We start from the raw sequence: 20,512 nt of genomic DNA, 5'->3' as shown, positions 1-20,512 counted from the left end.
GAGAAGGGAAACATTGTCAGGGGCTTAACCACCCAACCTTGGACCATAATTTATCCTCACACAATCTCTAACAAGAAAGACCCTCCTTACTTGGAATAGACATGGAACATTTTGTCATTGACTGAGTATCTTGGTATCAAATCACACCACTTGACTTGACAATAGGAGAATACAATAAACATGATCATGCATGAGTTGTTAAATGATTCCTTTTAAAAATGATAAATATTGTTGTGTTATAACTGATTTTGTTTCATGTTATTGCAGATTCCCCTCTCTCACCTCTTCACCCCTTTTCCTTGTCTATACAACTGGGTGAATCCTAGGTGTTTGAATCTCAGAGCAACCTGCTCTCTCTATTGAATCTCAACTGTTTCACGAATAATATATGTTCCAACTTATCACAATTTGTGATTTGAAGATTGTGTTCTCTAAGACTAGTAGAGAATGTTATTTGAATTTTAATCTCCAATGGCATAATAAATCATGATTTCATAACATGGTTACTTGGCATTTACTTGCCATAAACAATTCTAATTAGTGAAGGTCAATGATATGATGTTAAGTAAAATGATTTGCATCATGTTGTAAACTATAGCTTACTGCTGTAAAGTCAGAATGCAGTAACAACTGATAAAGGAAAACATAATACAATACTTGGATTTCCGGTTATCCATATAACCTGATATAATATGGAGGAGTGATGATGTCTTGCTGAATGCTTACTCATTCTGCCTTACTCCTTGCAGGATAGATCTTGAACACAAAATACCAGTATAGAGATTGCTCACATTTTATTACAGAGAAACTATATAATTAAGAAATCGTGGAAAGGATCACGACAATGGTTAAAAATGATATCCGCAGCGATATCGGTACTAAGAGCAACATAATCAGATTAATGGAAAAGGATGGGCAATAATACATATGAATGTCTTCCAAGCGTAACATACGAATGTCTTCCAAGCGTAACCATAGCGTGTAAATACAACTCAATCCTTAGCATAGAAAGGAACACATACGGCAGACTGCATTAAGAACGACATTGCTAAGGAAGGTAAAGGTTTTCAAATGAAAGTGCAGAAAATTTGACTGATTTAGCATAGCATCAGTTATGGATGTAAGCCACAATGATCAAGGAGAAAGCGATAATAATTTATGGAAGTCAGGAATGTGACTTCTTGAATATCCCGTCTCTCCCAACCCATAATATAAATATTAAAGGTTAAGGACTCTTTGGCTTCCGTAACTTAAAGAACATTTGTCAAATAAAAATACGAAATGTTTAATCGGTTACAAACAAGGAAAAGAATAAAAGATGGAAAAAGAGTTGGAAGGTTATAATTCGAATATTATTCTAATTTATATTTATATCTGTACATGTAAATATGTTAGTGAAATGACATTGTTTTATTATAGAAAATAATATAATGGTGCCACTTCATTTTTATATCTATATGTACGTAAATATATATATTATAATAATATGGTGAAAGATCATTTTAAATCCTTTGAGGTACGTATTATATTTTTATTTATTTATTTTAATTAATTATTTTATGTTTTGAATTATTTATTTAATAGCTCATGCATTTTCATCGATTGTATCCTGATGTTCAAGTCATTAAATCCTCAACCATGGTGATTCCCGATTCATACCCATTTGCTCAGTGATGGTGATGCTCTTGTGTCCACTTCTTTTTTGACAATGCTTCCTCCCATTTGACGTGCTTCCTACAAGGAAATTCTCCGCAGTTAAATCATATTACTATAACAAGTTATTTAGTCATAAATAATCATAATGGCTAACCGCCTATTCAAAATAATTATAACGACTATCCATTTTACAATTTCGTAGGATTATAACAAATTTAACTATCAACTGACTTCATGTGAACCACAACGGCTATATTTTAAATTATGTCAAAAATTGGGATGTAACAATCAACATGATCAAAATAAATCATATAAATTGCTTTTTTCAATATCACTTTTTGTAGTTATCTTGCAAGTCAATGATTTTTTTTTTCATACATTAATATTTATGCTTGAATAAATTTTTGACCTTGTGTATTATTTTTTGCCAAATTGATCCATAATAGAATCTAAAATTCATTTTTATGCATCTTGACATAGATTTATTCTTCAATTCCTTGTTCTTCAATTTGTCTTTTCACAAAGATATGTCAATTCACATAGGATTCAATTGACTTTCTCATTCCTTGTTCATGATTTCCTAATCTTTGACCTTTGTATCTCATTTATTTTTTCATGATTTTCAAATCGATATTGTCTTCAAAACAAAATTAGCATCATTTGCACAAGTAAATACACTATCATCAAATTTAATCATCTTGCTCACAAACAACTTCGTGCAGTAAGGGTTGAACTTAACTGAACAGAGTGAAGGTAAGGCCCTTACTATCTATAGGCCTTAGAATAGTAGGAACCTGCAATTATTAGAAAAAAGGGGCAATATACAGGGCCCAACCTATAGCAGCGGGAGGGATAACTATAACCCAACCCAACTGCACTGGCCCTTGCGGGGCCATAGAATAGTAGGGGCCTACGCTTGAGAACCCATCCCCATCTCCAACTATTAGTCTAGCTTCCGAATAATATGCCCGCCCAACCAAAAATAAAAATAAAAGTATCCGTTTGGGCCCCTTGCTTCAGCACCAACTAATCTACCCTCCGGCCCCTATTATTCTATTATTCCGGCACAATAGGCCTGGTGAAAGGGGGTAGGCATGTGAATGCACATGACGCTGCTGACATGGTAGGGGCTCAGCAAATGACAACACAAATCTTTTGCACCACATGAAATATTGCAAACCAATGGCTTCATCTTTATTCATAAATAAATGCAGAAAATATCAGTAGGATTATGTCTAAAGGAAGATATTCACAAAGAGAGAAGATCAACTTTTCAACATAGGTCAAGGTGAGAGTCTACATCTAAGGTAGAACATTCAAATAATGATAGAGGTGAGTATTAAAGGAAACTTGAATGGAGGAGGTAGAGAATAAAACCAAAGAAGAAGATGACATGGTTGGTGTCCAACAAGGACGCAATTATGTTCTAGCTGTTAGGAGTTCAAACAATCTTTGAAGGACTAGAAAGACATTGAAAAAATGAATTGAGAAATAATTTAACACAAGGAGAACAACATTAGAGGAATAAATTTTGCTTTCAAAAGAGACATTTTGATGGTAAGAAGAGTTCATCCTATTCAAAAAAACAAGTAGCATGAAGATGGAGAGAGATGGCCAAGGAAGAAATTTTTTCCATACACCATGCAAGTTGAAAGTTAAGTGTTATAAACTATAATTGACAATGGCAGTACTGAGAATACAATGTTTGAAGGAAAGAAAAACATAATTTGAGGTGCCAAAAGACTCTAGACCATATAGTTGTCATGGTTTCAAAAGGTAATGAGGTGACTATAGATAGAAAATCTTTAGTCTTTTTAAATATTGGGCACCATGTAAAGTATTTAACCAATACTTTTGATTATTTTACAAATATCAGATGAAATGCATAAATTTTCATGGTTTTTGATCACCTAAATCCTGATATGGAGAAGGTGAGAGTATACAGTAATTTGAATACTAACTAATTGGTGGTAAAACCAATACTTTCTAAATTTTACAAATATTCTAAGTTACCAATTCGGGTTCGGGGATAGATTTGAGTTTGAGTTTGGGTTCGTAGGTTCGGGCAATTTATTTTTATCTCATTTGGGTTCATGGGTGGGTTCATGAGTATATATATATCCATATATATGCTAAAAATAAAAAAAGGGTGCATAATTGCAAAACTTAGTCATTTCGTAGTATGAATATATGTTGCTTGATCATTGATCAATGCCAAATGTCAAAGATATACATTAAATACCCACTCATTAATCTATGTTCATGATTGTAAAAAAAATCATACATTGAATTACTAAATTGCAAAATGAAATTTCAAAAACATAGTGTAGTTCATCAAATAATAAAGTTTGAAACATAATGATAAATGGCAAGTGTTTAATAGTTTATCAATGATCATAGTATCAAATACCCTTCAAGGGTCAAATGGGTCATCAAACAATGAGGGATCAATGGCTTCATCCCCGGCTGCAACTATATCTAGATCCTCATCACTGAAACAAACAATCTCTACAACCTTCTCTTAAAACTTGCAAAATGGGCACACCAAAATGAGATAGCAAATGAGAGATTAGATGAGTGAAATGTTTTTTATTAGGCTCCTTTTAGGGTTACATAAAAAAGATTTTTTTTAAAAATAAAACATTATTTTAAGTTGTTTTATTTCATTTTTCGGACCCTACTGCTATGGGTCCTCCTGGGGTCGCCCGGATTCATGCTAGCAAGGACCTGGGCAGACCCACAGTCCGAAATCCAGACCCGCGCGAACCCGGACCCAAATCTGGGCTGCAGGGTGTGAACCCGGCTTCGTAGCAAACATTGGATGAAATGCTTAAATTTTTATGGTTTTTGATCACCTGAATCCTGATATGGACAAGGTGAGAGTATACAGTAATTTGAACACAAACTAATTGGTGGTAAGCCACACAGTTCTACAATGTAAGCAGAATGGACATTCAAATAATTAAGTGGCATTGCTATCTAGACTTACATTCTACTATACTTTGCGGGTAAGTCACACAGATATTTACAATATGAACGATAAAGCATTATGTACTTTTCTATTTTGATTTTGAGAATTATAACAAGCAGTTGCCCAACAATAAATTTTTTTTGACAGATAGTTGAAGTAAACTACATAAAATATAAAACATCTAGAATAGGAGCCGATATATGATGCCAAATCTCTGAATAAAGCCCATTGACAAACCCTCAAACAGCTGCCCAATATATTAGCATAGGAGCTGATATATATCATGGTACATATGAAGCATGAACTAGTGCTGCAAAGTGAGCACAAGCTATACCTGGTAAAAAAAACCTGTGATTGTTTTTGACAATAGGCACAACACAAATAATATTTTTCTTCAAATTAGCTACGGCTGTAAAACCACATACATTAAAATTCCCTACTATTCCCAATGTGACATCTATGCAATAATATTTGGATTGAATAAACTTCATTGCGGCAACATTCAATTCTCCCCGCATACTTCCAACAGTCCTAAACAACAATATTAAAGATTGATTACTAATTTCCTTACAGAAGGGAGTATGGTAGCACAGTAGACCAGTGCATAATATTTAATAATTTTAACCTAGTAGAAGAGACAAGTGTTCTTATGTTAGAATTCTGTTCCCATCTTGGATGGCAGCATCCAACACCTAGCACTATACTCCTGTACTCCACTAGAATGCCATGCTCCAACAATCCCCTACAACATTCAAAAATACTGCAACTGCACTATGGGCTACAACTAGTGGATCTCAAAAGTTGTTCTTTAAATGGGAACACTAATCCTACGACAAAGGTCATAGAAGATTTGACAAATTAAAGTCTTCTATTCACAGCTTCCTGAAAGATTGCAGGTTGCATGAGATGATGGTTGCCTTTCTTTGCTACAAGAAAAAAGTGTGGCCAAAGAAATTGTCTCCTTTTCGTATGGTACCCTTGAGAATTATGAATGGTGTCTCCCTTTGGTCTGCCAAATTAGCATCTATTTGGTAGTCAGCCAATAATATTTTTGAATTTTTCACTATAGCCTTGTATAATAAATAGTTGATTTCTGAAATCCAGCCAAATAAATATCACTTTCACAAATAAAATATTCTAAGATCAAACAACGATTCTGCATGTAAAATGAACTCATTGTCAACTGAAAATAACTGAATCTGAATCAATTTTATTTTGAAAGTTCTTCATTCTTCATCATAATGTCTGAAATCTTTAACATGAATCTAAAATAATCTTTCTGCGTGATGCAATCACCTTGGATGGATATCAGGTTTTTTTGCCGAGATCCAATTGAGAAACTAAGAGGGTTTTCATCCTTTGATTTCAAAACCAAAAAAGTTTTTTTTTTGCTCAAGCCAAAAAATGAACATTGATGCTCAATTTTCAAAAAAGGTAGATGATCTTCCTCACATTCAACTCCTTTTATTATCACTTCTTTTTAATTTTTAGCCACCTGAAGGAGTCTCTTGAATTTCTTGTTTTTTTACTTTAATGTTTCAATTTGATCCCTTGTTCTAGTGTCACTCTTGACATCATTTTAAGCCCTGTTTAAAAACACCTTATATTACTTTTGGCTACTTCATATTTTGATAATAATGAATTATAAGTTGTCTTTATAAGATTAAATACTTTTTTGGTAACTTAATTTAAGTTACTCAGTCTCTTAAGAGCACTAAGTGAAAAAACTGCCAAGAAGTGTATTTAGATTCAAATGTAATTACTTGAGTTAGATGAGTGGAAACTAGCTTTGCTAGGGTTTTTCTTATTTCTGCATGCTTTGGTTTGTCACTTTCGTCCTCCCTTGCATCATATCAAATTAATTGTGGGAGCTTTAGTTTTAAAATGGCCTCAACCAACTTCAACCTAGTAGTCGCTATATTGGTGTTGGTGATAGTTGCTCCTTCAAACAAGTACCTATAGAAATTCACATCAAAAGTGTTTCACAAGGTATGGCATTGCATACTCTTTTGTGTAGTTTTACCCATTCCAGAATTTGATTCTACATGTTAATGATTAAAGAAGTTCCCCTGGAAAGCATGCTATGAAATTGGGATGCCAAGTCATGGGCTACTTATAGGGTTTGTTTTTATGGAATCCAAAACCTCAGCAAAGGTTTTTTTTTCTTTTCCTTTTCGTTGAAATTAGTCATGTTCAGAGCATTTTTCAGCATGACCCCTATTATGTCAGTTCATTTTTGTTAGTCTTCTAGCTTTGGTCTCAAGACTTTTCCATCTCTAATGACAAGAAGCTCCATGTCTTTGGTAGAATAGAGTTTCCTTCTAGCTATTGCTTCCTCATTGGGGACAGTTCTTTATGTTGAAGCCAACCTTTATCTCATGTTCAACCCCAAAAATAGTCTCTGGAAGTGGATTTGTCACATGACCTCAAAGACGTGATGAAATTCAAGTAGGAGTTGTTTTTCATTTTGAGTGTGTGCTCTATTTGTATTTCCCGAATACATGCATCTAGTGTCAACCCTCGGAGTTTAAAATTAAGGATTGACTATTGGTTTCTCCAAGGGTTAAGATCTTGCCAAAATTTGCATGCTCTCGAGGATTCTAAACTAGAGGAGAAATGGACGAAAGTGACTCATGAGGGAAGTCTAAACCATCTAGTAGTGCACCAAGCGAATCCAAGAGCTTGTTGCTATACAACCAAAACATGTTGATGTAGACTCTTCTTTGAAGGGGAAAGACACTACCATTTCCACTGACACTGATGTCCCTTTTTGTCCAAAATTTGTGCGAACCCCTCAAACTAGCTTTGATTCTCTCTTCTTAGATGCACAGTTCGCACTACTCTCACAACCCTTTTGGGTGCGAGAATGAAAGCAAGATTGTTCCAAAAAAAAAAAAGGACTTACATGCCTAGTTTTCAAAAGGCTTCAAACTTGTAGAATCTATACTTATCTTTAAGGGACGAGGATGGTATGCAAAACTTCCAATCATGAATTTTCTCTCATGCAATGTTTGAGGTCCAACTACCCTTGGTAGGAAGTATTTGTGTGTGATACTTGATAGAATTATCCTGGTATTGATTTGTTATGTCTTATACAAATTAAGATTGCTTTTTTAGTGCTTTATGTAGATGTTGGGTTTCTCGGCTTGCTGGCCTAGTTTGTGCCTCCAATCATGAGGCTGGTTGTAGAGGGGTTGTTACCCTTCTTACAACACAATGACATTCTTGTGTGATTGACCATGAGTTGGATTCTACATAGCAACTTATTTGGATCCTTGTGTCAATCGATAATCATTCTCTTAGGATCATTAATGTTTCTATTTTTGCTGATGTTGTTGAGAGTTTTCTCTCTAACAACAGATGACAGATTCAATGTCTCTTGCCACTTGGGTTTTGTGCGAAAATTGTAATTTAGTTGAGGTGGCTTTTTACAAAGAGAGGTTTGTGCCTTGTCACTGAACAACTAGTAATTGAGAGACATGGTTTTGCATTCACAATCAATTGGGTCTTTATGACCCCATTATATTCCACTACCACTCTTAGGTTGTTTGCATACGTGGAGTAATTTCCAAGTGGGAAATGACAAATTCCTTAAACAACTGGATTACGCCATGATAACGACACAATATATTTTCCCATCAACCTACTATCAAGATCTTCTAGTGATGCCTCTTCTAGAGGTCATCTTTTCAAACCACTTTCCCATTAAGTTACACATTATTTGGCAAGTGAGTTTGGAACAACCCTCCAAAACCAATTTTTTTCGTTTTTATTGAGCCATTGAGCCCATGTTGGCCCACATTTGTAGGGCTTAGAACTTGAAGTTCCTTCCCAGTCAACAACTTGGGTGGATAGCTTAGTGAAACCATTTTGTTCAATGGATGTCCCCCTTTCATCATATCTATTGTGGTTGATTAGCAATTTTTGTCAACGGTCCTATGAGACTACTTCCTTGAATCTCATCTTTGTCAAGGAGGCTCTCTATGAGCCTATTCTCCTCGAGCTTGCAAGTTCATGTGGCTCAAGTTTTCCAATAGAAGTAGATTGTTGACTATCATGTGACTAGAGGGTCTTAAATCAAAGGCATTGGTTAAAGGTGGGTAACTTAGCCTCTAAGCTAATCTTCTCAATTCTTCATGCTCATCACTCTTCATAAGCCTAAAAAATTAAGGTCAGAAAGTGATCAAGCTACTAGACATTCTTCAACCTTTTTTTGCCATTATGAAAAAGTTTTCTTTGCTCGAATTGTTTCACCGAGGAAAGATGAAGCTCTTCAAGTGTGCCCCTGGGTTATCTTGTGTAGGTTTTTGGAGGTCCAACATTCATTTTGCTAGCAAGAAATGTCCATCAGGGAAAATATTCCTTAGGCATTGCATTTCTACTAGTTTTCCTACAAACTGGCCTTTTTGGAAGGGGGTTGGTTTTCAAACTCTTTTGGTCATGTAAGACGTGGTTCATATCAAGGGAACTTTTGTTGTCAAAAGCATTTGGCATACATGGGAAGTTGTCAAGCCTTGACTTTGGTGGGTTGGTTCTAGCTTTCAAGACCAGTTATCTTTAGCCTACACAAGCTTTGGTGGTCTCCACTTATTCAAATTCAAGGACTCCCTTTTGCTCGTTTTCTTTTTGTGCTAAGTTGCTAACTAGGGTTTGGATATGGGAACAATATGCCAATATTTTTCCTTGGGTATGGGTATGTTTGTGAATATACATGCATACATATATTTATATGTGTGTGTGTGTGTGTGTATATATAATATTATAAATGTTCAAACACGAAAGTTAGAATATTTTAAAAGAAGAGTGATACTCATAAATTTATGATTGCCAATAAAATTTTAAATAAAAGACCTTATATATCATATTCATAATTTGCAAAAAAAATAAGATTCAAGCCTTAGAATATCATTTCTTGCTGCCTCTTTTGTCGATCTAAGCTTTTAAACTTCCATCTAGGAAAGATGGTGCGACATCATGGTGGAATGGGCCCATGGATTGGTCTTGGAGAGAGGGATGGAGATAAGAACCTAGTGACATCATTTGAGAAGTGTAGGCTTCTTCCTTAGCATTCCTTAGAGCCCTTGACACACGTACACAACTTGTATTTGGCTGGAACATCATCTAATTTGGCTAGAACATCATCTAGAGTGGACTCCAAATTTTTTTTGACCTCTTTCGACCATTCTTTTGAAATCAGTTTTATATCAACTATTATGCAGGAAAAGAAGTGAAGGTTGCAAGTTCGACTTGGTACTAATCCTTTTTCTTTAGTTGGCACCACTGAGACATGAATTATCCAAATCTAAATCTATGAGAGAGAAGAGGGATGGGAAACCATTGATTAGTGCAATTTCCAATAGAAATCAGGCTAGATAGAAACCACTGAAGATATGCAAAAATTCTCCCAAATCATACAACTTTGCAGAGGGTCTTAAATCAAAGGCATTGGTTAAAGGTGGGTAACTTAGCCTCTAAGCTAATCTTCTCAATTCTTCGTGCTCATCACTCTTCATAAGCCTAAAAAATTAAGGTCAGAAAGTGATCAAGCTACTAGACATTCTTCAACCTTTTTTTGCCATTATGAAAAAGTTTTCTTTGCTCGAATTGTTTCACCGAGGAAAGATGAAGCTCTTCAAGTGTGCCCCTGGGTTATCTTGTGTAGGTTTTTCGAGTCCAACATTCATTTTGCTAGCAAGAAATGCCCATCAGGGAAAATATTCCTTAAACATTGCATTTCTACTAGTTTTCCTACAAACTGGCCTTTTTGGAAGGGGGTTGGTTTTCAAACTCTTTTGGTCATGTAAGACGTGGTTCATATCAAGGGAACTTTTGTTGTCAAAAGTATTTGGTGTACATGGGAAGTTGTCAAGCCTTGACTTTGGTGGGTTGGTTCCGGCTTTCAAGACAGTTATCTTTAGCCTACACAAGCTTTGGTGGTCTCCACTTATTCAGATTCAAGGACTCCCTTTCACTCGTTTTCTTTTTGTGCTAAGTTGCTAACTAGGGTTTGGATATGGGTACAATATACCAATATTTTTCCTTGGGTATGGGTATGTTTGTAAATATACATACATATATATATTTATGTGTATATATACATACATATATATATTTATGTGTATGTATATATAATATTATAAATGTTCAAACACGAAAGTTAGAATATTTTAAAAGAAGAGTGATACTCATAAATTTATGATTGCCAATAAAATTTCAAATAAAATACCTTATATATCAAATTCATAATTTGCAAAAAAATGTAAGATTCAAGCCTTAGAATATCATTTCTTGCTCCCTCTTTTGTCGATCTAAGCTTTTAAACTTCCATCTAGGAAAGATGGTGTGACATCAAGGTGGAATGGGCCCATGGATTGGTCTTGGAGAGAGGGATGGAGATAAGAACCTAGTGACATCATTTGAGAAGTGTAGGCTTCTTCCTTAGCATTCCCTAGAGCCCTTGACACACGTACACAACTTGTATTTTGCTGGAACATCATCTAATTTGGCTGGAACATCATCTAGAGTGGACTCCAGAAATTTTTTGACCTCTTCCGACCATTCTTTTGAAATCAGTTTTATATCAACTATTATGTAGGAAAAGAAGTGAAGGTTGCGAGTTCGACTTGGTACTAATCCTTTTTCTTCAGTTGGCACCAATGAGACATGAATTATCCAAATCTAAATCTATGAGTGAGAAGAGGGATGGGAAACCATTGATTAGTGCAATTTCCAATAGAAATCAGGCCAAATAGAAACCACTGAAGATATGCAAAAATAATCCCAAATCATACAACTTTGCAGATAGAAATACAAAACGCCACATGATTCAAATTGCATTCGTTGACGAAAAAAGAATCGCAAATGTTTAGCACAAAGGAAATGGTAAAGTTTCACAGACATGGTTGCTCCTTGTGTTGGTGTCATTGAAAACATAGTGGTAGTGAGTTTTGCAACTTAGTGGGTTTTGTTGATAGAAGATTAAAAATATTCAGTTCTACACAAAATATGATACAAGCTTTTGCAAAACACTTTTGTTGTGAGGTTCTCACACCATCGCTCCAAATTTTGGGGACCCCCCCTTTTCTCGATTGCCTTAGCAATTTTTTGGTCCAGAGGGTTCAAATTTGAAGATTTTGAGCCTTGGACACCTTCAGGCCAAATGTGGGAAAGACTTAGCTTATTTTCACCCGATTTCGCTTGATTTTCCAGAGCAACCAATTTCATCCTTAGGCCGGACAAAATTCGATAGGCAACATTTGGTAGGATAAAATTATAAATTTGTACTTAGATGTTTTCTTTTGAAAATCCAGATATAACTGTGTGAATTTGAATAATCTTTCAAAAGAGAAATTTTGTTAGACTTGGTTTTGGAAAATCTCAAATTTTGCTTTGGTGAAAATTCTAATTTTGTAGAAATGAGGCTAAATTGCAAAAATCGATTTTTGACCCTAGAGGCAATTTTATTTTATTTTGGTAAAAAAAATTCTAAATAGCCTAGCAAAATTGATTTGGAGAAAATTGCAAAAAAATTGGCTTTAATAGATTAAAATTGCCTTGAAAACTTTTGTCTTAAATGAAATTGGTAATTTAATATTTTTAAATGGCTTTTGGTTAGCCAAAATCCAATTTTAATGACGTATTAATCACTAAATCCTCATTAAATGGAAATATTTAACATCTCCAAGGCACCATTTAATTTCTTTTTGCAATTTAGAACTAATTGGCAATTTAGAAGGGCAATTTTCCTTTTGGCAAAATTAAATTTTAGCTAAGTATTTAATTGTGGGCCTTGACTTTGATTTAATTTTGTTTTTTTCTCTCCTCCAGGACCAAGTCGACTGGCTTAGAGGGAGTGAGAAGTTGGGTATAAGAGGAGGCCTTTCTCCCACTTCTTCCTCACTTTTCATTTTTCCTCTCCATGCTTTGGCAAATTTCATTGAGGAGCAGATTTTGGTGTTTGGCGAATTTGTTTCAAGGCAGATCTTCTCCATTCCTTGGCGATTTTCCTCTTGGGACAGAATTCTCATTGTTAGAAGACTTTGCAAAGGGCAGATTTCCTCCATTGTTTGGCAATTTTTGCTAGGACAGATCTGATTTATGTGCCATGGGCAATTTGTGTGAAGGTCTGATTTTCTCCATTTAGGACTGCACTTTTTATATCAGACTTAGGCAATTTTTGTTGGGAGAAAGGGATACATGAGAAAGTCTGATTCTTTCTTTGAGGACAAGTGGTGGATAGCTTTAGATGTTTAAATTTCTGATTTGCAAAGGATTTGAAGTTCTTGAGGTCTAGTCCTAATTCCGAAAAGTTGTTGTACGATTATTGGTTAAGGTGAATTTTAATCATTTAGAGTTGAAAGGGGTCCTTAAGTTGACATCCTTCTTTCGTTCTAGTCTAAGGATTGCTTCCTTTAGTTCTACTTGCCTTCTAGTCCACCACTCTACCATCCCATAATAGGGCGACGAGCATGGAGGATGTTAGTGCAAGTAAGAATCCCAAGCGAACAAACACTAAGAAAGACAAAGAGGATATGATGCCCAAAACACCCTTCTTCTCGAAAATGAAGAGAATAACTGACACCAATATCGGTACAGTAGACATGATATGGATGAAGGACAGACTAAAGGAAGGACAATCCCCCTTGGCAAAGAAGATATATAGAAGCAAAATTGTACCCATAGCAAGCAGCGTGGTGAAGTCAGCGGAACTTAGGGTGAAGCACACACCTTGTCTTCCTATGGAAGAAGATAATGGAAGGCTAGCTAAGTTCATTGCCTTAGCTAAGAAAATGAAAGAAAAGGGAAGATTTATATTAGAAGATCATTTGATGTAAGCCCAAGTGGCAATTTCTCTTTCTTCTAGAATAGGACAAGTGTCTATTTCTGATTGCCACTATTTTGGTACCTTCTCATTGGTTGCCACTCTTTGCACTTTTTTCATTGTTTCATTGATGAGGTGGCAGCTTCTCATTGGCCGATGGGGTGGCAACCCTAATTAGGGTTTTGAGGATCCAATCTGGATCGTTGATCTTGTTTGATCTCCACCATCCGTTGTATTTTTAGCCCCTATAAAAGGCCATTTGCTCTCATTTTTAAAGTGTTAAAGAAATTGTTGCTAAAATAATACCAAAATCGCTCTCTTCTTCATTGTTGTGACTTGCATGGTGATTAAGAACATTGGGTATTATTGCATGTTTTCTACTTCCACATAGTTAGATTTCCTTTCAAGTTGTTAAAGTTGGTTGCATTTGAAGTTGTTTAAGTGAGGTTAAAGTAGATGGATAGTTGTATGGTAGCATTTGTAGATGTTTGATAGGGATCAGTACTAGACCACTAGCATCCTAGCGGCTGGTTGGGAAGCTTTGTGTGGCAAACTAGTTTATTATTCCTTTGAATCATTGCACCTGTGGAAGTGAGGCCATTGGTCAACTCTCATTAGGTTCAATCCCCATCCATTTTTTAACCTTCCATTCGTAGGAATAGGAGTAGAATAGTGAGTAGCTAGGTAGTCAAAGTTTAGAGAGAGGGAAGTTAGAGAAGTAAGCCAAGTAACAGAACACATCCATTCACCTTCCACCATCACCGCTTTCCCACGAACATCGTCCTCGGCAGACACATCCTCCATCATCATCACCATCAACATTATCTGCCTCCGCACATTTCACAAACCGAACCACCATCACCTTCATCCCACCAAAGTCCAAGTCATCCTCAACAATTTGCGTAAGGCTGCCTATGTGATTACCAGCAAATCACATCGATAAACTGAGCGAGTATCCAATGGTGTAAGGAACATTGGAGTTATTGCTTATGTCTTCATGAGTAATAACTTTTTAAGAGAGGAGTTGCATGTTTGATATCCCATATTGAATATTCAAATCCTAATATGTTATGTAAGTGATACAAAACTCGCATCAACATTATCTGGCGCTAGAAGGAGGGCCTGAAAATTTCATTTTGAGGATTTATTGGCATTCAATTATGAAGAAGAATGGTGTTCCCTAGAACAAATCAGCCTAGAGCAACTTGGAGAACACTTTAAGATCACATTGTAGCTAGTTTGTGCTCAACTGCTTGGGAAGAAAGTGAGAACACTAGAGAGTACTTGGACACCGTTGATGTGCTAAATCAAGAAGAAAGAAAAGCAAGAGCTATTGAAAGGAGAATTCAAAGGAGATTAGAATGTCAAAGGGAATTGGAAAGGAAGCTTGAGAGAGAAAGGAAAGCACAAAGACAAGCTCAAGCTATCGTTGAAGAGAACTCAAATTAGAGAGTCAATCAAGTTGGGATTATTTTCAAGCTGGATAGAAAGATTGAGTCTTTTTCCCCTGAAAGATTTGAGAGACTGATATCTGATAGAAGGCAGAGGATATTGAGAAATACACCACACCAAGAAGAGGACTTACTTGTGTTAGAATCTCCCAAGAAACCAAAGAATCGTCGGGTAGCTGATACCTCAAACTTAGCTAGCCCCCCAAGTAATCCACCAGTTCAGACTCAAGTCAATCCACCAATTCAGACCCCAGTCAATCAGCCAGTACAAGCTTAGATCAATCCACCAACGATCGCTCAACCACCATGGATCCAAAACAACGCCTCACCATTCTTATTCCAACAATACCATGATCTATTGAAGAATCCAGCGGTATTCTGCTTCAAGTTTTTTGTCAATGACCCTAATCGTACGGCAGAAGAGCATATCAAAGTGTTTCAAGAGGCACTGTGCAATAGAAGAATTCAAGAGGAGGATGTTGCGTGTAGGCTTTTTCCTTATTCACTGGGGGAAGAACCTTATTACTGGTTTGTCAATTTACTGGCATCATCAATAACGGGATGGGTTCAACTCAAAGAAGCCTTTGTTGCAAAGTTTGGTATGCCCACCACACCACTGGAGTTACATAGAAGGTTTGTGGACATAAGGAGACATGATAGAGAGACAATAAGTTCCTTCAACGATCATTTCCATAAGGCTTACATGAGACTACAAGCCCCTTACACAATGACAGAAGCTGGTGCATTGGAAGTATACTACAGTGCCTTAGACAACTAGACTCCTATGTTCACAAGAATGGCGAATCCTACTCCCACAATGTTGACTGAGGCCTACACTAAAGAAGTTGAGATAGGAAGGCAATTAGGCCAACAAGGAATGGAACCTCAAGGTGTAAGATATCCAAACAATCCAGTTCCACAACTTCATACCAAGCACCTGCAAATCAGTTAGTAGTACATCCGGGGCCTCTATTATCTCAAGCACCGCCATCAGTACCAGTTTATCTACAAGGTGCAAGTTCCTCCACAAGAATGCAAGAAGCAAAGGATGAAATGAAAGAGTTGATTGACCAAGTCAAGAAGCTATCTACGAAAGTCAACTATTTGAGAAACCAAAACAATCAACTCCAAAGTTCCCAAAGAAATAATAAAGGGAATAATTACAAGAATCAAGGTGGAGGTTATCAAGGAGGATATCAAAGGAACCATCAAGAAGGAGGATACTAGAGGAATTATCAAGACAGAGACTACCAAAGGAATAACCAAGGTGGCGGTTATCAAAGGAACTATCAAAACAACTACCAAGGTAACAATCAGTCACAAGACCAAGGATATAACAATCAATCCAACCAGAGGATAACTTGGAATATAGGTCCAAACAATGGAAATGTGGTGTTGCCACTTGATAATCAAGCTTCAGCAGATAGTAGACTAGTAGACAGGATATTCTTAGCTGAGTTCGCCATGTCCAAGTATTGCAGATTCCATGAGACGGATCAACATTCGGAGTTAGGGTGTGCATAATTCAAGAGAGCATCTAATTTGTTTCAAAACATAATAGATGAGTCGAATAACTAGGAATATGTTAAGGTTACAGGGTATGAGATTGTCCCTTCCCTGGGATATGATCAGTGTCTAACTTTTGAGGAGTTTTCATTCCCACCAGAATTTGAAGCTTATGAAGAGCCCCAAGGGAGATTTCCTCCCAAGTCAGCAAATGGGCTAGTTGATGAAGAAATAGATCAGAAAGGGTATAATGATGGGTCGGATTTTTCTTTCCCAACTTTGGAAGATACTATTCTAGTTCAAGGAACAGGTGGGAACCAAACATTTCAACAACCAGTTAGCAATGCAAGGTTCTATCAGAGGAACAATAGGAGAAATGATGGACCCTTCACATCTTCCATACCCCCAAATAATTTCAATATGCCTCCACACCCCGATGCGAGTAATATACCAAATCCTTCAAGGGATGCACTTGAATACAGACAAGGTAACCACAATAGTGGGAATGGACAACCAAGCTTTCAACAAGAAACACAGCAAAACAATCAAGGTACTCAAAGAGCGCAAAATGTCGAGTCAACACAAGAAGCAAATAGAGAAAGAATTGGAAGCAATGTCATGAACAATGAAGAGTTGAAGAGATTAGGACAAAGCGTGACAGAGGAGATGAAGAAGGTCAAAATCAGTCTCCCTTCAAATTATTGAAGGTAGCAGAGATTAGAGATATGTTCCTTGATAGTTTGAAAGATAATAAATCGCAAGGATCTTACACTCAAGGTGCAACAACACAGACTCAAGGGAGGCCTCCTAATTTGGTGCATGTAATCCAAGACGCTTTAGGAGTGAATATAACAAACTCGTCTCAAGACACTCCATCTAGAGAGATAGGAAGTCCTACACAGGAGATTGCATATGGTGATATCAGTGAATTCAACAGACAACCAGGACCTCAACCCATTTACGTGGCTCAAGGATCAACGCCAACGGAGCAACAAACTCAAAGGAGTCAAGACCCGCTAAATAATAAAGAAAAAGTGAAGAAGGAAGAGGTTGCTAAACCACCAAATTTCGGAGTGAAGCCAAAGCAAGTACGTAAGACACCTGCAGTGTAGTATCAAGGGAAGGATGAGCTAGCCACATTTTTGCTATCAGTAAGGATGTTCGGGAAGTTGCTTCACAATTGCCTAATAGATTCAGGAGCATCAAGTAACGTCATGCCTTTGAACATTTGTAGAAGATTAGGAATCACGCCTTTGGGATCAAACATAAGAGTTACTCAATTGGATAAAATAGAAGTACCAGTAGTGGGTGAGCTACACAACATACACATGCAATTGGCTTCTGATCCAAGGATGGAACACATGGTAGACATTTCCGTGGTAGATGTGGCCGATACCTATGGATTGATTCTAGGTAGAGACTAGGCTAGAAGATTGAATGGATATATGGCAACGGACTTCTCTCATATGTGGCTCCCGTGGAAAGGACTAGCCAATCAAATCAGAATCGATAGTACCCCAAGGTTGAGATTAACAATCATAGAAAATGAGGAACCAAATGAAATATTGTTTGTCGAAACAAATATGAGCACCTACAAACCAAAGAAAGTAGAAGTATTGACTATGAACATCATGAGCGAAGGAAAGGATTCCACTAAGATCCTAATTGAGTCAGATCCAAATGCTTCATCCGACGAAGGTGAAGGCATGTTTGAGAGCTTCAAGAACTTTGTGACAAGAACTGTACAACAAGGAATGGAGTCAGGTGACCGAACACCAGTAGAGAACTTAGTATTACCCAATTGGTGCAAAATTCACAATGCGTTCCACTCGGAATTATCTTGTTCTTTGTGTACAATGGCCTTGGAACAAGTGGAAAGGAGAATCCCAAGGGCCCTGAAATGAGGAGATCAACATGGCAAACGGAAGGTTGAGATTCAACAAGTTGATGAAGCAAAAAGTAGCATGGTGTGGGAAACGAAGAACCAAGTTACAGCACCCGATAAAGAAATAAAAGAAGATGAGGAAGCAGATGAGTCGAAGAATCTACAAGAGGAGAAGTATCAAGAAAGTAATGAAGCATGGACTCTAAGGTTCGATGGCTCCAAAACCAAGTAAGGAGCTGGAGCTAGATTCGAGTTAGTCAGTTGAACAGGGGCAACATATTTGGAGGCACACAGATTGCAATTCCCATGCACCAACAATATGGCAGAATATGAAGCATTGATTCTAGGCTTGTGTGCTATTCAGAAAGGTGCCAAAATACTTCATGTACTCGGGGACTCATATTTAATAATTGAACAAATAAAGAAGAAGTTCGCTTGCCATGACAAGAGGTTGAAGAGTTATAGAAACCGAGTCTGAGATTTGATAGAAAACTTTGATGGCTTCAACATCAAGTTCAGCTATAGAGCAAACAATCAGGTGGCAAATGCCCTCGCACAGACTGCAAACTCGCTAGCACTAATTAAGTTGGATAGCTTGAAGAAGTTTAGAGTTGAGTTGGCATCGATTCCATCAGTACCAAACAATGTCAAGAATTTCTAGGTGTTCAAAGATGATAGGCATGTTCTCAAATTCTTGACCAATTTAGATGTCTTCACAGCACAAATCATAGATGGTGAAGTGGATGAAGAAGCGGAGATCGACACAGAAGGAATTATGAGCTTAAAGACCAACACCATTCCAAAGGGGATGATTGAATTGGAATGAATATTTGACATGGACCAGTTCCATAAAAAGCAGTATCAACCTACAGGAGGTGATGAGTGTGGAAAAGTTAATTTGGGAATAGAGGATTGTCCCAAGATTGTCCACATTGGAAAAGTTTGTACACCTAAAGAGAGGGCGGACATATTAAATTTGATGAGGGAATTCCCTGACGTGATTGCTTGGGGATATGAAGATTTGAAAACATACGATCCCACCATCATTACACACACGATTCCACTGAAGGGAGTAAGCCATTCAAGTAGCGACAAAGGCTAGTCAACCCTTTGTTGGAACCATTGATATATCAAGAAGTGAAAAAGTTACCGGATGCGTGAATCATCTTCCCAGTGAGACATTCAACGTGGGTCGCCAATCTTGTCCCAGTTAGGAAGAAGAATGGAGAGATAAGGTTGTGTGTTGATTTCAGAAACCTGAATAGAGCATCAGAAAAGGACAATTACCCATTGCCATCATTGGATGAGGTTTTGCAAATTGTAAACAGAGCTAAAATGATGTCATTTATGGATGGATACTCAGGATACAATCAAGTGATAGTGAAAGAGGAAGATAGATTGAAAATGGCCTTCACCACAAAGTGGGAAACATTTGCATACAGAAGAATGCCTTTTGGCCTGATCAATGCAGGCGCAACTGGACTATGCCTTTAAGGACTTAAAAGATAAATGCATTATCATTTACATGGATGACATAACGGTATTTTCGAAGAACAGAGAGGATCACATAATGGACTTGAGGAAAGTTTTCACAAGATGTAGAAGGTTTGGGATCTCTTTGAATCCGAAGAAATACATGTTTGGAGTTACTGAAGGCAAGCTTCTGGGACGTGATTTCAAAGAAGGGTATAATGATAGATCCAGAGAGAGTGGAGGCAATTTCCAAACTTGGCATGCCAAGTAGCAAAAAGGAGCTCAAATCGTTCTTTGGAAAGATCAACTTCATGAGGAAGTTCATATGTGCATTTGCTGAGATTGTGAAACCAATGAATGACATGTTGAAGAAGGATGCAAAAGTAGATTGGACTCCAGCAATGAAAAGGGCATTTGAGAAAATAAAACATGCTATTATCAATGCACCAGTCCTAGTAAGCCCAGATTATGAGAGGCCATTCAACATATATTCTTTCGCCTTTGATCACGCATGTGCGGCCATTCTAACACAAAAGAACAAGGAAGGTGAAGAGCATCCGATTGCATTCATGAGTGCACCTTTCAAGGAGACCGAATTGAACTACCCAAATGTAGAGAAACAAGCCTATGCCTTGGTGAAAGCAGTAAAGAAATTCAGGCATTATATCTTGAGAAGCAAAGTACATGCAATCGTGCCTGACATAGAAGTAAAGACTCTCTTGATGCAAAGCGAGCTTGGAGAAAGAAGA

General features: G+C 37.0%; 1 protein-coding gene and 1 long non-coding RNA gene across 3 annotated transcripts in view; one reads left to right on the top strand and one right to left on the bottom strand.

The window, feature by feature from the left end:
- Positions 1-20,512, top strand: part of LOC149564629 (uncharacterized) — a 43,376-nt gene that overhangs the window by 3,557 nt on the left and 19,307 nt on the right. The window lies entirely within an intron of this gene.
- LOC149564630 (putative amidase At4g34880) overlaps positions 1-20,512 on the bottom strand; it is a 41,884-nt gene that overhangs the window by 3,269 nt on the left and 18,103 nt on the right. Inside the window, exon 3 of the mRNA XM_089818171.1 lies at positions 33-37. Coding sequence (XP_089674297.1) covers positions 33-37 — 5 coding nt within the window. The remainder of the gene's footprint in view (positions 1-32; positions 38-20,512) is intronic.

Source organism: Cupressus sempervirens, chromosome 3 (assembly GCF_028749045.1).
Source record: "Cupressus sempervirens isolate cs-2001-9-10 chromosome 3, ASM2874904v1, whole genome shotgun sequence".
Classification (NCBI taxonomy): Eukaryota; Viridiplantae; Streptophyta; class Pinopsida; order Cupressales; family Cupressaceae; genus Cupressus; species Cupressus sempervirens.
This window is presented reverse-complemented; position numbering and strand designations above follow the sequence as displayed.